At 39.7% G+C, this 18680-nt stretch overlaps 1 protein-coding gene across 7 annotated transcripts in view; it reads right to left on the reverse strand.

The window, feature by feature from the left end:
* Positions 1-18680, reverse strand: part of anks1ab (ankyrin repeat and sterile alpha motif domain containing 1Ab) — a 55194-nt gene that overhangs the window by 16433 nt on the left and 20081 nt on the right. For 5 of the 7 annotated variants that reach the window (XR_014800297.1, XR_014800296.1, XM_084929265.1 and 2 more), the window contains exons 2-6: positions 18428-18500; positions 11315-11430; positions 6914-7012; positions 4868-5014; positions 453-560 (exon numbers count right to left, since the gene is read on the reverse strand). Coding sequence is in view for 5 of the 7 variants with exons in the window: in XM_084929265.1 (XP_084785391.1) it covers positions 453-560; positions 4868-5014; positions 6914-7012; positions 11315-11430; positions 18428-18500 (543 nt within the window). In the remaining 2 variants the exon portion in view is untranslated. Of the gene's footprint in view, positions 1-452; positions 561-4867; positions 5015-6913; positions 7013-11314; positions 13015-18427; positions 18501-18680 lie in introns of those variants that run through there. The other 2 variants (XM_084929268.1, XM_084929267.1) reach the window with 2 other exon arrangements.

Here is an 18680-nt window from a genome sequence, read left to right on the forward strand (position 1 = left end):
AGATTAATGATTTGAAAGCACTGTCTACACAGGCTGGTTTTCCTGATCTACATCCAAGCCTAATCCTCGACAAAAAGAGCCTCTTCCATGGAGATTCTCAATTCTTTTTAGCCCAGTTTAATCTGCCTGGGAAATCAGCCCTCAGTATTTAACTGTTGTGAACATAATGATATTGAAGAATCTCATTCCAAAATTAGATTTCCGCTGCAGAAAGAAAAAGGATCCATTTTCTCACAAAATGATGTCGGTATAGAAAAACAGCTGAACCGTGCCATGCTGCGGTACACTTCAGCTCTGTCTGGATTGTTGTACAGTAAGAAAAAAATAAACTAAAATATAACAGCACACAGGAACGTGGGTAAACATGCTGAGGGGAAAAAAAATCTCATAACAGACAAGAGTGTATTTTTGTGAATTCTAGAGAAAATGTGAGAAAATATGAAATGCATTACCATAATTGGGGACAGACGACGGGACTTAGATGGAGCCTCTTCATAGGGTCTTTCTGCTAGAGAGGCAATGATCCTCTTCCTGTGACCCAGAGGACCAACCTTAATAACCTAGAGAGGACAACATCAGGGCATAGCATGAGACTTTCCACTGTACTCTTAGATCCATATCTTACATACAGGAGTTTATCTAGACTAAACTAATATAGATACTTTATATTCAAAATAAACTGACACAGAGTTGGTGGCAAGCACCCCTCACTGGCAGGCATCCACAGGCAAACAGAAATGACTCTCGTCAATAATTCAACCTCAATCTGTTTTGCCGTAAGCTTGAAGTACCGCACTGTCTCCTTCTCGGGACGCTCTATAATTTACGACCCATTTTTGGACATAGTGCTTAAAAAACACACAAGACTTTACTGATTTATGTACGATAACATGTGACATATGAAAAGGATAAAGAATAACAGTGTCACTATGTAAATACACACTGTGTTTGCCATTCACAGTATAAAAACACTGCTCGTCTATCCACAGCATCTGTCTCGCTAAACTTTTTTTTTTACACAGGCCACTGCAGCTAGTGAGACTCAAATCATCACAAAAGGAACAATAAGCTAATTTTATATAGTCAAAACCCATCACCCCAAAACTGACAATTTGCATAATCGGCTATTAACATTCATGCTCATCCAGTAAAGGTGGATGTTGAGTGATTAATGTTACATTTGCAATTATGTCACGGGTACAAAATATTCCATAACAGGCTCATATGATTCTTTGTCTAAAGCTTCAATTATTTATTCAGTGGGAGTCGGAGGCAGAAGAGGCAACTGGTTTGTGTGCTGGATTTCTGGTGCTGTTTTCATCAAAACCATGTGCAGAATCCCAGTGAGGCCAGTGTGCACGAGGCCTGTGAAATGAGACGGAATTTAAATAGTAATAAAGAACACCTTGGGATTATACAGGGAACCAGCTCATAGATCATCTCAGTGCTCGATGCTGTTTGCTGTGAGACGCTGAGGAGGATGTCGGAGATGTGATGGGCAAAGTGAGTTCAGATGCTCAGAGGCAGTTCTGCTACTCTGCACACTGAAAGTAATGTGCCCTGCACTCACACCCCCATCCTTCTGCATCGCAGTCTGCTGGACACCATCCCTCACACACTGCATGGACAGTATGCTTGGCTGCTGCTCGACTGTTGCTGCTGCTGCTGTGACTGCAGCTGTTGCTGGTTTCTGCTAATTTACCGCCACAGTTTTTTGTGTTTTTCATAACTATGCACACAAACAAACGGAGTGAGAAGTGCAAAAAACACAAAACAAAAAGAAAAATGATGACTCAATATCAGCTTTGTTGCGGTGCTGTCTTTGCGTATGAGCCATATTGGATCATCTCATTGCTGGTATTTTTTATGAGTCACAACAAGAAAAATAAATAATATTTTCAACACAATCTGTTATAAATTAGAAAACACGGAAACATTATCACCACATTAAAAACTGACAGACAGATTTTGATTCCATATACATCAGTGATCCAGTCAGACCCTCTCTCAGAGTAAGAAATATTGATCACATTATTGCAGTGAACAAAGGAAATGCACATTACTGTTGATTGATTGACAACCATTTGGTCAAATGAGATGGCTGCATTCAGACAGCTGCACAACAGTCACTCTGCAAACAAAAAAATTGTATTGGTATATAGATGGAATTTATGTATTGCTTTATATAACGCACATTCCTGTCTCATCACATTCTGTCCGACAAACTTGCTTGTATCGACTCTCACAACCCTTGTGTCTCTGCAGCTCCGATGTCAGCAACATAACCCTATCACACGTTTGGATTATCCTATTTTCACATATGAAGTTTGGACAGTTTTAGGAAAATCAAGTTGGGATATTTTCCAGTTGTCATCTCTCACATGAAGCATACATAAGGAAACAGCCCACTTCAGACATGTTCTAGTTTGGACATGTATATATCCACTATGATATAGGCAAGAGATCACCACTCTCTCATGGTAAATTACCTTTTTATGAGTTTCTTGCTCTTCACATGAGCAAGATGATATCATAACACTGAATTTACACAAGCTTCTCCTTCTTATAAAGTGCAAACAGAAGATAATGCTGCAGACATTGCACAGCTTTCATATTAAAGCAATTGATCAACAATAAACTTCCACTTTGCAAGATCTCTAACATCAGTTATAAAAAGTGAAATTTGTACAATGTGAATAAACCAGGTATCAAGTGGCAAATGGAAAAACATCAAAAGGATGCCTATAAAGTTGTTTCAGCTCAATACTGCTTAAGCGCTTTGATTTGTGACTCCAGCAGACAAGGCGATGGCTATTTGCAAATCGTCATCACAGGCAGATTATTCCATTTGGATAATTTACATGTAGCCAATATTATCAATATTTCATAATAAATTATTTTTAAAAAAGAGTGCCGTCTTGAAAAATCTCTAACTAATGATCATGTGTTTTTCTGCTTCCATATTCTAGTAATAATGTTTCAAACCTGTCAGGAAAACACTGTTCTCCATGTACACACAATCTGAGAAATCAATCCTCCTACACATGTTGCACCCATGTTTCTAGGCAAAATTAATAAGACCGCCTCTCTAATCACTAATTATCATAAAATGTTACACTATTTCCATACGGATAAAACCAAATTACATTTCTCCATGTCATCAGTCACAACTTTGTCTCTTAATTTACACACATCTGTTAATTATCCACTAATTACTGTGTGGTGATTTTGTCTCTGCTATAGTTTTATGCAAATGCTTCCATCACGAAGCATTTCTGATATTTCAGCTCAGCATTTTAAAGTGCTGCTTAACTTCGTTGGTAGCCACATATTAAGATGGCCTTGTTATTAAAGCTATGAGAACTGGCCCACAGCATCACAGATTCAAAAACTGACAACTTCATCCATCCACAGAGTTAATCAGTGCTGGACTGTAAACCCCCAAAAGTTAATAGAGCTTAATACAAAAGCAACTAATTATCAACTAAGGCAAACTTAAATCAAATGTTTTCTGAATTATTTTCCAAGTACATGCTATATATCTGTACTTTAATTTTAATAACTGTACACTACTACTTTGGTAACTACTGTAAATGATGTAAATATATAAAAATGTTGTGTGTTTCTGTTCTATGTCCTGTGTCCTGTTCTGTTTGTATATGTGTTTTTTGCTGCTGTTCCAACCAAATTTCCCCCTGTGGGACAACTAAAGGATTATTAAATTCTATTCTGTATCCATTTTTGTATGTCACATTTAAATACAATCAATATTCGTTACTCTTGTCTTGTATAAAAGGTATGGTGAGTGATTATGTGATTATTTATTATTAAAAAATGTCTCAATTTATTTTAGTTTTCATTAATTTTGTCTTAGTTATGACGGGCAGTTATAATTTGAGAATATGATTGCAATATAATATATTATCATATAAACTTACCTTTTTCAGTTTCTTTAGATTGCTCTCTCTAATGTACCAAATGTCTAATGTCTTGCATGTACATTGATGCAACAACACAACAATCCAGAAACACTCACACAGACCTCTCAGTCTAAAAAAAAACTTTATGCTAGCTGTGTTAAAAACAATTGCCAGAATGACAAGAAATGAAAACAAACTACATTCCCTCTACCTTTTTGAAATTAGTTTTGTAGCTATACAATATAGTTTCTGTGTCCCTTTTGTTTAGAGTGCATGTTTTCCTGGTGCAGAGTGTTTTTTCTTGCATCTATGGTTTTACCTGACATTAGAAAACATGCTAGGTTAATCCTGCTTATGTCAGCCCACGACACTCTTATGAAAGATATAATCATAATCTGAAGAATTTAACTTCCTGGTTAAAGAATAGCTTTATATAATACATTAACCTTTATGATTGCATGCTCTTGATAAACATCAGCAAGACAGCTTAAAAATATTAACTTTAAAGATTTTCTTCCTTAACAATGAGCAGAGCATGCTCACTCCTTGCGGTGCCACAGTGTTAGTCACTAGCTCACCTACCCACCTCAGCCATGACAGCTTTGTTATTCAAACATGAAGGTAAATAAAACACGACCCAAGCAACTGAACTGTAAACATAATGGTACAAATATAGAAGTACTAAGGAGAGTAGAGCATACAATATTAATGGGTGAGCACTGACTATTGTAGACACAGTTAAATACTTAATACTTAATTATATTTTTAGGTAGCATTTATTTTATCGAAAAAAAAAAATGTTTTCGGACTCAGAAAGGGAAAAACGTCATAAAACATTGCAAAATGTTAGTAGAAAAAAATAAGTAAAAATAATTTTTTTGCTACTTTATGCATTTAATTACTCGTAGTGCATGCATTTATAATCTGAGTAATCAGTGGCCTCTTACATTGATGATCTCCAGTTCCCACAGGTTCTTAACACACTCCAGTGTGCGGTAGCCGCTGGCAAGAAAGTTGGGCAGATATTCATGCAGACCAAGGCCATCCAACCAAGTGGCAAGAGATGTGCTGCCATCACACCCCAGTGCTTTTACCTACGGAGACAGATGCATCTAAGTAAGCAAGAACTGTGACTTTATGGAAGGACAATTTGGGTTTTCTACCCAACTAAAGCTGACTGCTGCAGCGGCCATGCTAGGCAAGTAGCTTAAAAAACAGCAATGTCAGTTCAGCTCTTGACTGAAACATCAACGATTGCCGGATGGAGTGCTGTGAAATCATCATTTATAGTCCCCGGGAAGGTTACTCCTGACTTTGCTGATCCCTACATATTCCATCTAAACTTTTCTCATCTTCAGAACAAAAATGTAATTTGTACAACACTGCAAAGCTTATGATCTTAGGTGACAGTATATCAGCTGCTTCCACTTCTTTAGGTACACTTGTTCAAGTGGTGGTCTAAAGGAACTAGTACATGCCCATGCTATAGCACTGTTTGACCTGTTCATGCTGGTGGCCATGAAATGAAAATGATATGATGCTTTGCTGTAGGCACGTAAATAGGTAAGTTTAGCCAATTGCTATGTGGTTGCTAGGCAACATACAATAGGTCATGTATAATTCTGTTTTTGTGGATATAAATGAGATGCTACTATGATGACAAAAAAGATACAATACTTTTAGATGGTGTTATAATTGTTAAATACTAAAAACAAGTCATTTCAGCCTGTTGCTTAGTAATTGCTAGGGAATCTGATGACATCAGAAACCTGATATACATAATAACCTTCAGGAGCCTATGATGTACCTGCGTGCCAAGTTTGGTTGCTCAACTCCTGACTGTGTAGGAGTAGTTAGCAGCCAAAAAAAACAAACACACAGACAGAGATTTGTACAGTAAATCAGTGGCACGCAGACATAGTCAAGATCTGCTCAAACCAAGTTCAAACCAAGAACATGGAAAAGAGTTGCTTTTAATAAAGCAGTTTGGATAATATTGTTCCATTCTTAAAATAACTTCATCAGCTTCCTTCATAGTCCACCTCAAAGTAAATATGCAAGAAATGGACCTTGGAGAAATGGAGGTGTAGCCATATGCAGAATGTAGAAGGCAAGATCAGAATGATTCACTATCGTACTCACGACGGTAAGAACAAAACTGGCCAGTGCAACTGTTACATGAATTTAACAGTAATTTTGCATGCACAGTTGGTTTTTGTTCAGTTTAACAACATTTCTACAAACATCTTAGTGAAAGAGGCCAAATGAGTTCATTAAACTGTAATGACTTCCATATTAACCAGAGTTCAATCTCACAGAAAACATCTGTGAACTAAAACAGGACTCGCATCACGAAGGTGCTGGACCAATTTTAATGTTTTTAACAGAGTCACCGGTTAATTTGTGGATTAATGTTAAAATGATACTAGCGTAGTATAAAACATAATTCACTCAAGCATACCTTATATTTAATTTTTTTTATTGTAAATGAGAAGAAAAATTGTCTTTTAAAAATGGATAGTTGTCTAAAAAAAAGTAATAACTATACTTTTATGACTCGTTTTTTCATTTGCAGTGATATCAAACAGATATCAGAGTATAACAAACACAAATAAAGCCACTCATCCATCCATCCAATTCATTCAACTATCCTCTTAATCAGTTGTCCAGTTGAGGGTCACTGAACTGGAGCCTATCCCAGCTATCATAGAGTGAAAAGTGTGTATTCCTGAATGAAAGATAATAGGTTTTAAATGAACCCACTCTGTCATTTTGTTTGCTTAGACAGCTTTGTTGCTTCAGGCTTAACCCACTCTATGGACAGCATGAATACTCCTTCAACAATATAACACATATCAGGGTGCCATTTATCTATTTTAGCTTATTTTCTATTGTTAGTGAAGTACTTGTCCTTATTGGGGTTTTTTTGTTATTTGAGATCCTGTCAGTTGCTGGTCTCCTTAGTGCTGAAGATAACCTACGATATTAAGCACCTTGGGCAAGTTGCGTGCCGCGTGGAGGATTTTCTTTCGATGTCCTGGATCAGTGATCCCGATGTCTCTGAGATCCTGGTCCTCCATCACGTTACTTCCCTGCATGTGCACAAACACAGGAGAGACACACAAATAAACACATTCACACACAGGCACACCCAAAGGCGTAGTCATCAGACATACGTGCATGCAAACAATCACATACACACAAGCACATAGACAGAACGCAGAATGGAAATGGATATACAGAACAATAGTATGCAAGAAAAATCATTTATAATACCGTGTACATATTTGCACAGAAATAAACAATCCACTCAAAAGTGTCATAACTTGCTCCACAGCCTTACTGCAAGGGTAAAACTGTGACTGAAAAAATACACACTTGCTCTTAACACACACCGCATGCGCAAACACGCAGAATATGCACATCTCTGACACAAGCAGTAACAGCAGAGTGGGAGGACAATGAAGTCAAATAAATTGTGCGTGCCAAGAGTAATCAATCTGATCTGGTGAGACTCAGCAGGAACAAAGCCTTCAGAATTGCTGCTGCGTCTCCAGGATCCCTGTGCTGCTGTGCTTCATCCAGGGACACCAAACAGTCCAAGAGGAAGTATTCCACAACAATTTGAGACTATTTGTTAATTTAGGGTGTGGAAACAATGAACAATAGATTTTTTTTCTCACATCCTGAAAGCTTCAAAAAGAAAATTCTTCCCTTATTCAAATCACAGCCCCACTTGCTTCATCGTCTTATACTGGTTTATAGGTAGGAATGTAAATACAAGGAGAACCATGAAAATGAAGAGCTAAGCGTTTTTCCCCGAGGACTGCTGCAGATTGATTCTCTCTGGCCAAGAATGTTAAAATGTTCTGTAGTCTTTACTCAATCTGCTCTCTCTGGATTGGTTTCAGAGCACAATGCAGCAGTATTCACAGGCCTCTATCAGGGTGCAGTTGGGAGATTACTCACTGATCGCAAGAATAAAAGGTCAAAATGAAGCGGGCCTGATGTAAGGGAGGTCCAAAAATAGATCCTCCACTTTTATTAACACGGTTGGAAGTTTGATGATGCCTCGGGAGACTTTGCAAACTTGTTATTTCATGCCGCATTTGAAACATGTGACAGGAATGTATGGTTCAGTTCTTACATAGCTTATAAGCTATGGTAGTGTGATTTGATCTGATATGCCTTGCAGATGTAGCCATGGTAGAAGTCCTTCATCTCACTAAATGCACTCAGTTAAGGCAACAGTGAATTAGAACTGCTCCATTCCCCTTCTCCACAGAGGAATAGTTTGGAAGCATAAAGATTTTCCATTTTTAAAGCGGACGTAACAGGGAAATGATAAAGAATAAAGAGTTTACGGATCAGAATGTTTATGTTCAGCTCCATATTATGATATTCGAAAATGGGGGGAATGTAGGGTCTGATGCAATATTAATGCAGAAGAGATGCAATACAAGTGGATGATGATGGACAGACTTCTAAGATGTTCTCTTCCACTAGATTGTTTATCTAAAAAAAAAAAAAAAGATTTGTGTATTTTTTCACTCAAATGAAATGTGTGGCCATGAAGGCCAAGAGAATGAAAGCTACGGTTGCCCCACTTTTGGTAGTGCAAAAATGATTATCATCGTGTAAAAATTATGAGAATGGGCACACAGCTGTTCATAATTTATGATCCCTCAAAAGCTGCATCTCAGAGCAATCATCACATGCAGAGAGCCTTGCCGACTCATGTGAGCGGCTGCTCTCGTGCGCTGACGGGCGGACACGAGGAAATTTTCCAAGCAGGACTATACAGTGTATCTTAAGCTGTGACAGCAGTGGGTTGTGGGCACAGTAAGGCTTGCGTGCTGAGACTCCTGTCACTGCAGAATTAAACTGGGAAGAGCTTTCAATCCCCTCTGGGCTCACAAACGATATAGTGTTTATAGTAAAATCTGCTCTGGGTTTACCCTGTTTTTATGACAGCTGATTTCCAGAAATGGTTAAATATTACTACATGTTCCTCTGGGCTCCATTGCATTGTTCCCAAATACAGTGTTAATACCTAAATGAAATCAAACATGACGGGGAATTGAAAGGGAGCCACAGTACTGCCCTCTACTGATGACTTTACTCAAATTTGCAATGAATCCCACAAATGAGTTCTGATATTTAAGTTCAGTTAGATTGATGACATCTGAAGCAAGCCTAGCACAATCTAAAAGGTCAATATTAAACATTCGCAGTGCCTGCCTGCCTGCCTACTCTGACCTTTCTTCTTGTTTGCAACCTCCACATCCTTGTAAATATCCATGGCTAATTTGCCTTGTGAAGCTAATGATTTATTTCCTTGATGCATCAAGTCTAGCAGACACATTAACTGTGGCATGAACATGAACATCAGAAAGGCTAATGAACCAAGTCCACATCACACTGTATCCTGGAAATCTTGATCTACATGGATTCATTCAATCCCAATCAGACGGCAAAGCTCGCTTTTTGTTCTCTAAGTCTACTATATCTACTAAATGATAAATGTTACATTTTGGGCAAAATAACAAAATACAGGCAGAGATATTGCTTAGTCAATTGAGGATGACAGTTAGTCTACCTGGCTGTTGCATCTGGCTTTTGTTGGCTTATGTTGCCTATGTAACAAATCAATAAGAAGAACAGATTTCTTCATCAACTAAATGAAGTACCTGCTCCCACATGGTCATTTACAAGAGGACTAAAAACATATAATGATTAGATTTAATCAGTCAAGGTTATAAATCATCCTTTTTTAGTGCCAAAGGACTCATCCCCTCAAATCTTATGCATTGAAGTCTGAATTTAATACAGATGACCTGAGTTTTGTACAGTACAGTACAACTGGCTGAATCCATAATGTGTTTTTTGCTGGACATTTTCTGACTGAAAAAAGTCAACTTGCCCTTTTGTTCCTAGTGTTAATTACATAACAGCATTTCCAAATCTCTCAGTGTGTAAATTACTTCCAACTTAATTAACTCCAGTGTATTATTCTGGAGATAACTGATTTATTAGTGTAGCTGTAATCACCTACCAAATACTATATTCCTTTATTTTTACAAACAAACATGCTCTTATAGTTGTGTTATTGCCTCATAAACAAATATAAAGCTGAGTCCGTCTGAATGGTCACATTCTTATAAATTTCCACTATACTGCAATCTCAAAAAGAAATCCAGAAAAGACAGTAGCACTTATAAACTATACTGATTTGTCAATACAACCACTCTTTTTTTCTGACCTCACTGGTCTCACTTGACTAAACTCCACTGTGACATCAGACGCACTGTATCATATAACCCATGGTGCTAATGCAGCTCTGTGGCCTGAGAAATGTTACCCCCAGGCCTACTTATTTACAGCATATAGCCATGTTTTCAGAGAAACATGACTATCAGATGGAAAGTGGTGTTTTTGGCTATCCCTGTCAAATGCAATATCAGGTTTCCTCACAATGTTCTTTACGGGAAACATGATAAAGCTTTCAGACAGATTGTGGACATCACTTTAGTATGAATATATTAATATTAGATTCTTACTGTTGCATTAAAAAAATGCTAAATTGTATAAAATTCTTCAATAACTTTTTATGTTTTAGGAAAACTTATCTCTGGCATCATTTTTTAACCACCACAGTGGAAAAACTGTGATTTTGATCATTTTTTACAGTATAAATAAAAAATTAGAAAATAGAAAAATAGACGCATGCAAACATGTGTAATGCAATTGCAGCATATCATTGTAAAAAAATACAGCACAACAGCATGCTGCTGCAGTGTAATCATCTCTTGTACAGTAAATGCAAGATAGGCCCACCATATGGATAGTACAGAGAATAATCTGTGGAGGATTTAATAAGATTTAGCAATCAACCATGCAAAGGGTATCTAGGATAAAACATGCTGTGCTTATATTAAGAATTGTTTGTCCTGGTTAAGTGACTATATCTAAACAGAGGTCAAGTACAGTGGCTGTAAATCAAGGGAATCGATGTGGAGACAGACATTTGAATTTTACAGTAAATGAGATGACTGGGAATGCTGGGAAAAAGTTAATGAATGTTGGCTGTCTGTGTGTTCCCACTGGTGACAGCTCATACTCTTTATAGGGATTCAGGAAGAGGCCATAAATTTTAGCTGGGTCATGCGTTGCACAGAGGTGAGGATGAGTTATGGAGAGGAGATGGGAAAGTGTTATAAAGGAAGAGAGAGAGTGGAAGGGTGAGTGAGAGACAGAAATAAGGGGGCGTGGAGTTACCAAGAGACAAGCAGAGTGGTGACATAAAAAGACTAATGCAGCTTGTTTGACAGTGGAGAGACAGGGTGATGTAAAGTGGAACCGACCCTTGAGATGACATGCTGCAGGTGACTCACCATGAATCGTAGGTCATCAAAGCCATTGAGCAGGAGCTTGCTCTCGTACTGCGGCAGCCCCACGTGCTCCAGCCACTCTCCCACCGGCTGGTCCAGGGCTTTACCACAGGCCCCATCTGCCGAGAGAGGGAAGCGCTTCAGCAGGGAGAAGCCGTTCAGCCGGTAGCAGCGGCACTCAGAGGACGACACATGGCATTGCCACATCATCCTCGGCCAGCAGAAGCAGAGCCGAGTGCAGCAGCACCAGGCAGGGTAGGGGGGAGACAGGGTCCAGGCCGGGGGTGAGGGGCTCCCACAGTACAGGCGGGGGCCCGGCTAAACTCAAACACAGGAGGAGGAAAGGAAGTGCTGCAGGCACCGCTCAAGCCCTGCAGGGGACTGACTAGGCTAATATACACCCACTGGTGTTAGTGTGACTGACTAGATATGTCAGGCAAGGGTGGAGGTAGTGCGGGGAAGGGAGCCCATCTGAAGCTCTGTATTGTTAAGTTATGTTGGACTGAGCCACTACAGCATCTTCCAACAAACCGAGCTCACTAAGCATTCCTTTAGTGAGCAGATGAGCAAGTGTAAAAACAAGTGCCTAGTTCGTCCAAAATCATTACAACACACCACTACAAGTCAAGAGACTAGATCATTTTCAGACTGAGTGGAAATGGAAATTATGTTTCACTAAATAAGACATTTTCATATACCTGACATTATTTACTCTGTTAAAAATATCCCCATCACTTATTCTAAAATCAGAAACTACTCCATCAGGATGTAACACAGAAATACTCAGCTCCCCCAAAATGAATCTGTCAGGGTTTTCACCACATACTTGTAAAGCTCTGGCTGAGTCCCATGGCTTCATTGGTCAACCTCTTTGAGAGCTAGGACAAGGCTCATACAATGAAGGTAGCAGCATTCTAAAGTACTGTTGAGGTACGCGTGTTATTTTTGATCAAGGAATAGACATTTGCTTAAATCATATTTCGTCCTTACTCCACAGCCACACGGAGTACGGTCAGGTAGACATATTGTAAATCCTACATCAAAGAAACGTTGGCTTAGGCTTTCCACAGTGTGCTGATTCCAAACTCCTCAATTCATAATAAAATCCAAGTTTAGATTCCTTGATAAAGCTCCAGGTAAGCTGTCTGCCAAAGGAAAAAGGCTCAGTGTCCTTGGTGGTACCAGTGCTCCCTGTGCTGCCCACATTCACACTTTTCAGCAAGCTGCTGGATGTGCGGCTAAGCCAAAGAACGTGCTTCTCATCTCTGAAAGCAGTAAATCCAGGTTCAGATCCAACAGATGGCAGGTGAGCCTCTTGACTCTGAAGCGAGGATCACTGCAGGACCACAGTGCCGGTTAAGGTAGCTCCTTCCTGAGGCAGGCGCCCCCCACTCCCTCCCCAGCCCACCTGGTTCTTCCCCTTGCTGGGTGCAGCTAGCAGCCTCTGTGCTCAGGGCAGAGGTTTGCTGCATCCCCTGCCTGTCGGAGACACGCAGGCAGCGCAGATGCAGTCACAGCAGCTGCTCCTGGCTCACACACGCTACCCCTCACTGCTCACAGGGCATAGCGTCCTCACGCTGGCTACTTCTACACAGGAGACCAACGATCTGCCTTAAGCTCAGCCACTGCCGCCACGTCCTTCTCACATCCACGACAGCCAACAGACTCACTGTTCATCCCCCCCCCCCCTTCTCATCCAAGCAAATCCCTCAAGCTCTTCTTTGTAACTCCCCCCCCCCCTCTTGTCTCTCTCGCTTCTGTCAGCTTTCTTTCTCTCAATCTCATAGCCCCATACCCATACTGTGTGATCGCACTGCAGGGCTGCCGTATGCTGCCTGATGAAGTGGGGTGCTGCTCCACGTAACCACCTCTCTCCCACTATATCACTTCCCCTCCCTCTGCCTCTCTCTCCCTCTCTGGCTTGCACTCTCCCTCACTCTGTCTCGCTCCTTGCCTCTCGTTCTCAAACACACAGACAGATGCAAACGCACGCACACTTTCTCTCTCGACTCATCGTCTGTCTGTCTACCCCTTCCCATTTTATCTTGCTCCTCTTTCTCTCTCAATAAAATGCACACATACTCACTCTTTTCTGGCAGTGCCTCTCTAACCTTAACGTACCTCTCCCCCTCTCTCCCCCTCCACTGCACTGATTAGAATTGCACAGAAGCACTCTGATCTTGCCAGTGGAGAAAGGATACCACCATCAGAGGCGAGGAACAAGCTCCAAAAGCCCCAAATCACAGTCTTTTCCAGCTAAGAATGACTAGAATTTAAAGGGATGATGGAACCTCGATCCAGTTCTGCAGGAGCCACGCCAGTTTTTTTGGCTAACATGGGATACTGAAACAAAGACTCTGCTCAAATCCCTGCTTATTACCAGAAGGCTTTAATTCATTTACATCTTACTTTGATGATAGGACAAGGGGGGGCAGCATTGATTCAAGTCAGCAGAGTTTTTAATACACTTGGAGAAGAGAAGAGAAGAGAAGAGAAGAGAAGAGAAGAGAAGAGAAGAGAAGAGAAGAGAAGACAAAAGGACATGTCGAGACCTGCCTCTTCTCCATCTCATCCAGCATGACAGAAAAGAGGCAAATTCCATTATGTACTTCCAGATGCTCATGTCATGTCAACCATTTTTAGAGCACAACAGAGGCTTCTTACAGGAAAAAGCCTGCATAAGAAAGTAAGATGACATAAAATTTTTAGAATTGGGGTTAAAAATAAATAAATCAGGTCATGTGTGGCATTAACATGTCTTTAGTAATCTGATCACAACTGGACAACTGCAGAAGTTCACACTTAGCATTTGAATGCCAAGTTATCGCTTTTAATCATTTGCAACATCCCAAGACATTTGAATTGGAGGTAAAGACAATACAATATAACCCCAATGATTGAGCCCCCTGTGAGCTAACTCTTCATGATGGTGGGAAGTAAGGAACCTCGTTTAACTGGAAAAGACACACTGTAGAACCAGTATCAGGAAGGGGCAGGCACGTGCCTTGACTGGTTTGGGGGTTGAGGGGAAAGAGAATAAGGGGAAAAAGAGAGAGAATGACAAAAACGTGAAAGGGAAAAGTCAAAAACTAATGATAAGACCAAATACCAGATTCCTGTTGCAGTCTAATTTTTCAAACCAGCATCTCACTGCTCTACACAACAGCAGATTACTGTAAGCTATCACTAAGTAGATGGCAGCACCTTCCTGAGCCAGGTACTACCAGAGGTTTCTTCTTGTTAGAAGGGAGCTTTTCCTTCACTGTCACCAAAGAACTTTCTCAGAGGGGCTTTTTCTTTCTTTGTATTATTGTAGGCTTTACAATATAAAGTGCCTTGACACAACTGCTGTTGTAATTTGGTGCTATGTAAATAAAATTGAGCTGAACTGAATTGAATTGCATTAAAGTGCCTTTCACAAATTACAAAATCATCCAACAGTCTTTTGCAGAAGTAATAATAAATAATAGCCGCAGGTGTTCAAACTGCTAAAGCCAATGGCAGATGCACAGCTGTATTTTAGTGACTAGCAAAGCTGACAAGTGCAACTCTGCAGTCAAGTGGCTGAAAAATGAAGCCAATTCTAAAGTACCTGAAGTAGATAGCTTATAGTTATTGAACTGTAACTTTCTTTGTGGTGTTGGTGACTTTTTGACATTTAAACAGTTCTGTGCCTCAGTTTTATTGCATGAAAATCTATTATTTTATGTACTATTAGAACTAATTTGTGAATATGTGTGGTATGTGCTTTGCACCTCCACGGTTTATGGAAGCATTTGCTAACCAAGTTTAGCACTTCATTTTTTCATCTAAATATGTCCATCTTTCATTATTCTGTCTTTTTTCCACAACATGTCAGGACCCACTAACCCAACACCTGAGCTTTGAAATGCAGTCTACACAAACCAATCCCTGATGTCCCAAATGTTACGTTCATCTTTTATATACAAAAAAGGTGGATCAAACCACCTTCAATGGAGGTCTGAGCTATGTGATCTCGGTACATCTTGAGTATATTCACACCTGTAATTAGAACTGTCCACTTGTGATCTTAACCAAAAATGCATGTTAATGACAGGTGAACAAGGCTTGAAAGACTCTCTCACTCGCCTATGCAGGGTGTCCAGTGGTGTTATCCCAGTACAGCTCCAGGCAAAGCATTATTATGCAGGCTTTCAAGCAGCCTGCAATCACCTCACACATTCCCCAATGGGTAGCCAGCCAGTCAGTAAGGTAGAGAGGGCGAGGAGAAGCAATGACAACACAGGGAGGCAAAGTGAAGGGCTATTGATTGAACCTTCTCTTTAATTGGCCACGTATACCTTTGTTTCTTCGCCCTTAACAATTAGGTGAAAGGCCAAGTCAGGTCTCAATGACCTGTCAGTCATCCACAAGGACCGATGCTCATCATTCGTTATCAGGAAAAGAGGCTGCTATTAAATTTTCTGTGACTGAGGACAAGAATGATGGATAGGGGGAAGGAGAAAGGAAGGGAGAAGGAGAGAATGTGCCAGAGAGATAAGACGGAAAAAGACTAATAGAGGAGGAGGCGATGAAACATATGGGTGAGATAAGATGGTAATAGGAAGTAAGAAGGATTGAAGTAGACTAATTATGATTCACTACAAGATCCCACAACTCCTCCTTCTCATACTTTACACTTTTCTTCTAAGCCTCATACCAATCTCAGCTTTTACGATGCAACAAAACTGCTCAAAATACCATCCACCCCACCCAATTTTTTTCATTCTTTTGGGACAGGAACACCTCCCACGATAGTAAAACCTAATTACTGACTGACAGAGGAGCCAATTCTCCTTTGGGGGGTGGGGGGAAATGGGTCACTGTCTTATCCCCTGTTAAACAGCCCAAGCTGTCAAATCTGTCCAAGTGGGTTTCTGTGCTGTGTGAGCACTACGAGGTCTAGACTTGGCTCCACGGAACACCCCGAATGGCCTATTTACCGAAGAAGAGGTAGAGGTTGTGTGTAGATAAAGCCATGCCTTTTTATCAGAGCAGGAGAAAAGCAGTAGCTCCTTGTCAACACACCCAAGCACTGGAGAAAATGAGCCGCAAAGCTGAATTAATTCAGAGAAACTGAAGGCGGACTCTTTTCCTTTGAACGTCAGAGTGTGCCTGTACACAAACCGAGCCGATGCCTCCTGTGTGCTGTTAGCTGTGCGGTCTCTCTCTCCAGTCCCTCTCTTATTCTAAGCACATTTACTCAGTGAACTCTTTCATACAATCAAGGCACTTGTGATGGGCACACAACACAAACATCATTATCTTTGAGGATTTATATGGTACAAAACTGCATTAACATTTTGCTAGCCGAGAAAATCTGATTCTTTTCAGAAATTGCTTCAAGAAGATGAATGACCATCCTTCACTTGTGTTATGAAGTGGATAAGGTTTTCCTCATCCTGTCACAACAAAAGCTAAAAGTGGAATAAAGATTTACAATTTAGGTTTCCATCTTTGTGTAATCCCTCCTACATCTCTCCCCTCCTATCTCTGTGTACCTCCTTCCCCATGTGATTACTCTGAAGGGTAGCCGATCCTTCCCTTACACAGTGAAAAAAGGAAATATGACCTTTTTATTAAGAGACACACAAAAAAAGCATCCTGGCAACCATCAGAACTAGTTGTGCACAATCTCCGATTTAAATCGTAGCAGCAAGTGTATGACTCAGCTGAATCTGGGACACTTTCAGCATGTCATTCTTCAAACAAGGACTATTAATAGCACACACCTATAAGTGTAGAGAAAACAAACACCATATTTGCTCTTACGTAATGTGGAATAACTCCAGGTCTTAATTGCTTAGATAGCATTTAATCCAACACTGCTCACTGAGCTGGAATTTAAGTCAAAATTAAAATGATAAATTAACAAGCTTTCCTTAAAAAAGATATATTTGAGCTTAAAGATAATGAATGAACAGAAATTATCCTTAAAAGAATTGAATTGTGATGAAATAAGTACATTTAATGATTTCTAAGAACAGTTTATTTTTATTGTTTTTGATATACTTTTGTCCTCTTCTTTTGAAAATGTACATTTCTAAATTGTGAGTTTCTTAAAAGCACTTTGATCTGCATTTTGTTACTTTAGGGGAAATCATAAACATTGAGAATTTTCACCTTATTATTGCCACTCAAAAAGCTGTATAATGTTTATTTACTTTTACAATATAGGTTTTACTTCTCAAGACTAAAAGAAATCGATTGTCTTCCTGACATGACGACTGAAAATAAAATTTAACGCTAAATCCAAAACAGAAAATTTACAATCTTCACTATTTTATATTAAAAGTGGTCAAAACAATCACATAAATACACCAAATGGACATTTGTAAGAGGAATACAGGAAGATGTTATGGAAGAAATGACAGCATTGAATCAGAAATATGATGAAAGAAACTCTCTCGTTGCTTTGGTCAGCAGACACTGCAGCCCATAAAGCATACTGCACATTACTAATGAAAATGTTATCCCAATAAATCTGATGAGACACGTAAAACGCAGTCCTGTGCAGAAAAACACCCTTACACAGTCCTGTACGACAAAGCCTCCTTTCCTACAGAGTATGTAATGGGGGTAGGTTTACACTGTATCAACTCAGTTGTGTTATCTAAACAAACTGAGATGATGCCAGCTGGCTTCTCCCTCTGTACTGCCTGAAGGACACTTGATGAAGCGTACTATCAAATCAAGCCCTATTGAGATCTACAGTACCACGAGAAAAAAAATTACAACACTGAGGGGAATTTAGAATTTGATTTCCCATGAAGTGGAAACCTTGTGAGTAATAAATAACAACAATGATGTGCCAAACAAAAGTCAGCATGAATCACTGTAACTTGTGAGAACAATAAAAGCGCCCTTCGTCCTTTCTGAAGGCATGTTTAAATGCCATGAAGGAGCTCTTGCTGGTGTAAAATGACTGGTTGCAGATAATATTATATATAAATCGTGCTCAATTAACTCATCAGTGGTAAATGAGTAACATTCCTTAATACCTCAAGACAGTGTTGTTATTTTGCATTTACACCACAAAGTCAAATCTGTGGAGAAGAAAAGACTCCAAATTCAAGTTGGTTACTGATGGATTACCTGAACTTGGTATGGGCTGCTTGTTTTTGGATGTTTCAATTCCTGCTCCAATTAAGTTCATGATCTTCTCAATCTGTTGAAGAGAATAAACGTGAAACACTGGTGAAAAATTACCTTACCCGAGACTGACATATTAACTCATGACTTTAAAACAGAAGGCAACACATCATAATGGATCGACTTTAATGCATTAATGTAAAACACGCATCCAACCTTCCTTTATCCTACCTGAGCCAAACCAATTATAACACAG

This window comes from Perissodus microlepis, chromosome 5 (assembly GCF_051167445.1).
Source record: "Perissodus microlepis isolate ML-2025 ecotype Zambia chromosome 5, ASM5116744v1, whole genome shotgun sequence".
Classification (NCBI taxonomy): Eukaryota; Metazoa; Chordata; class Actinopteri; order Cichliformes; family Cichlidae; genus Perissodus; species Perissodus microlepis.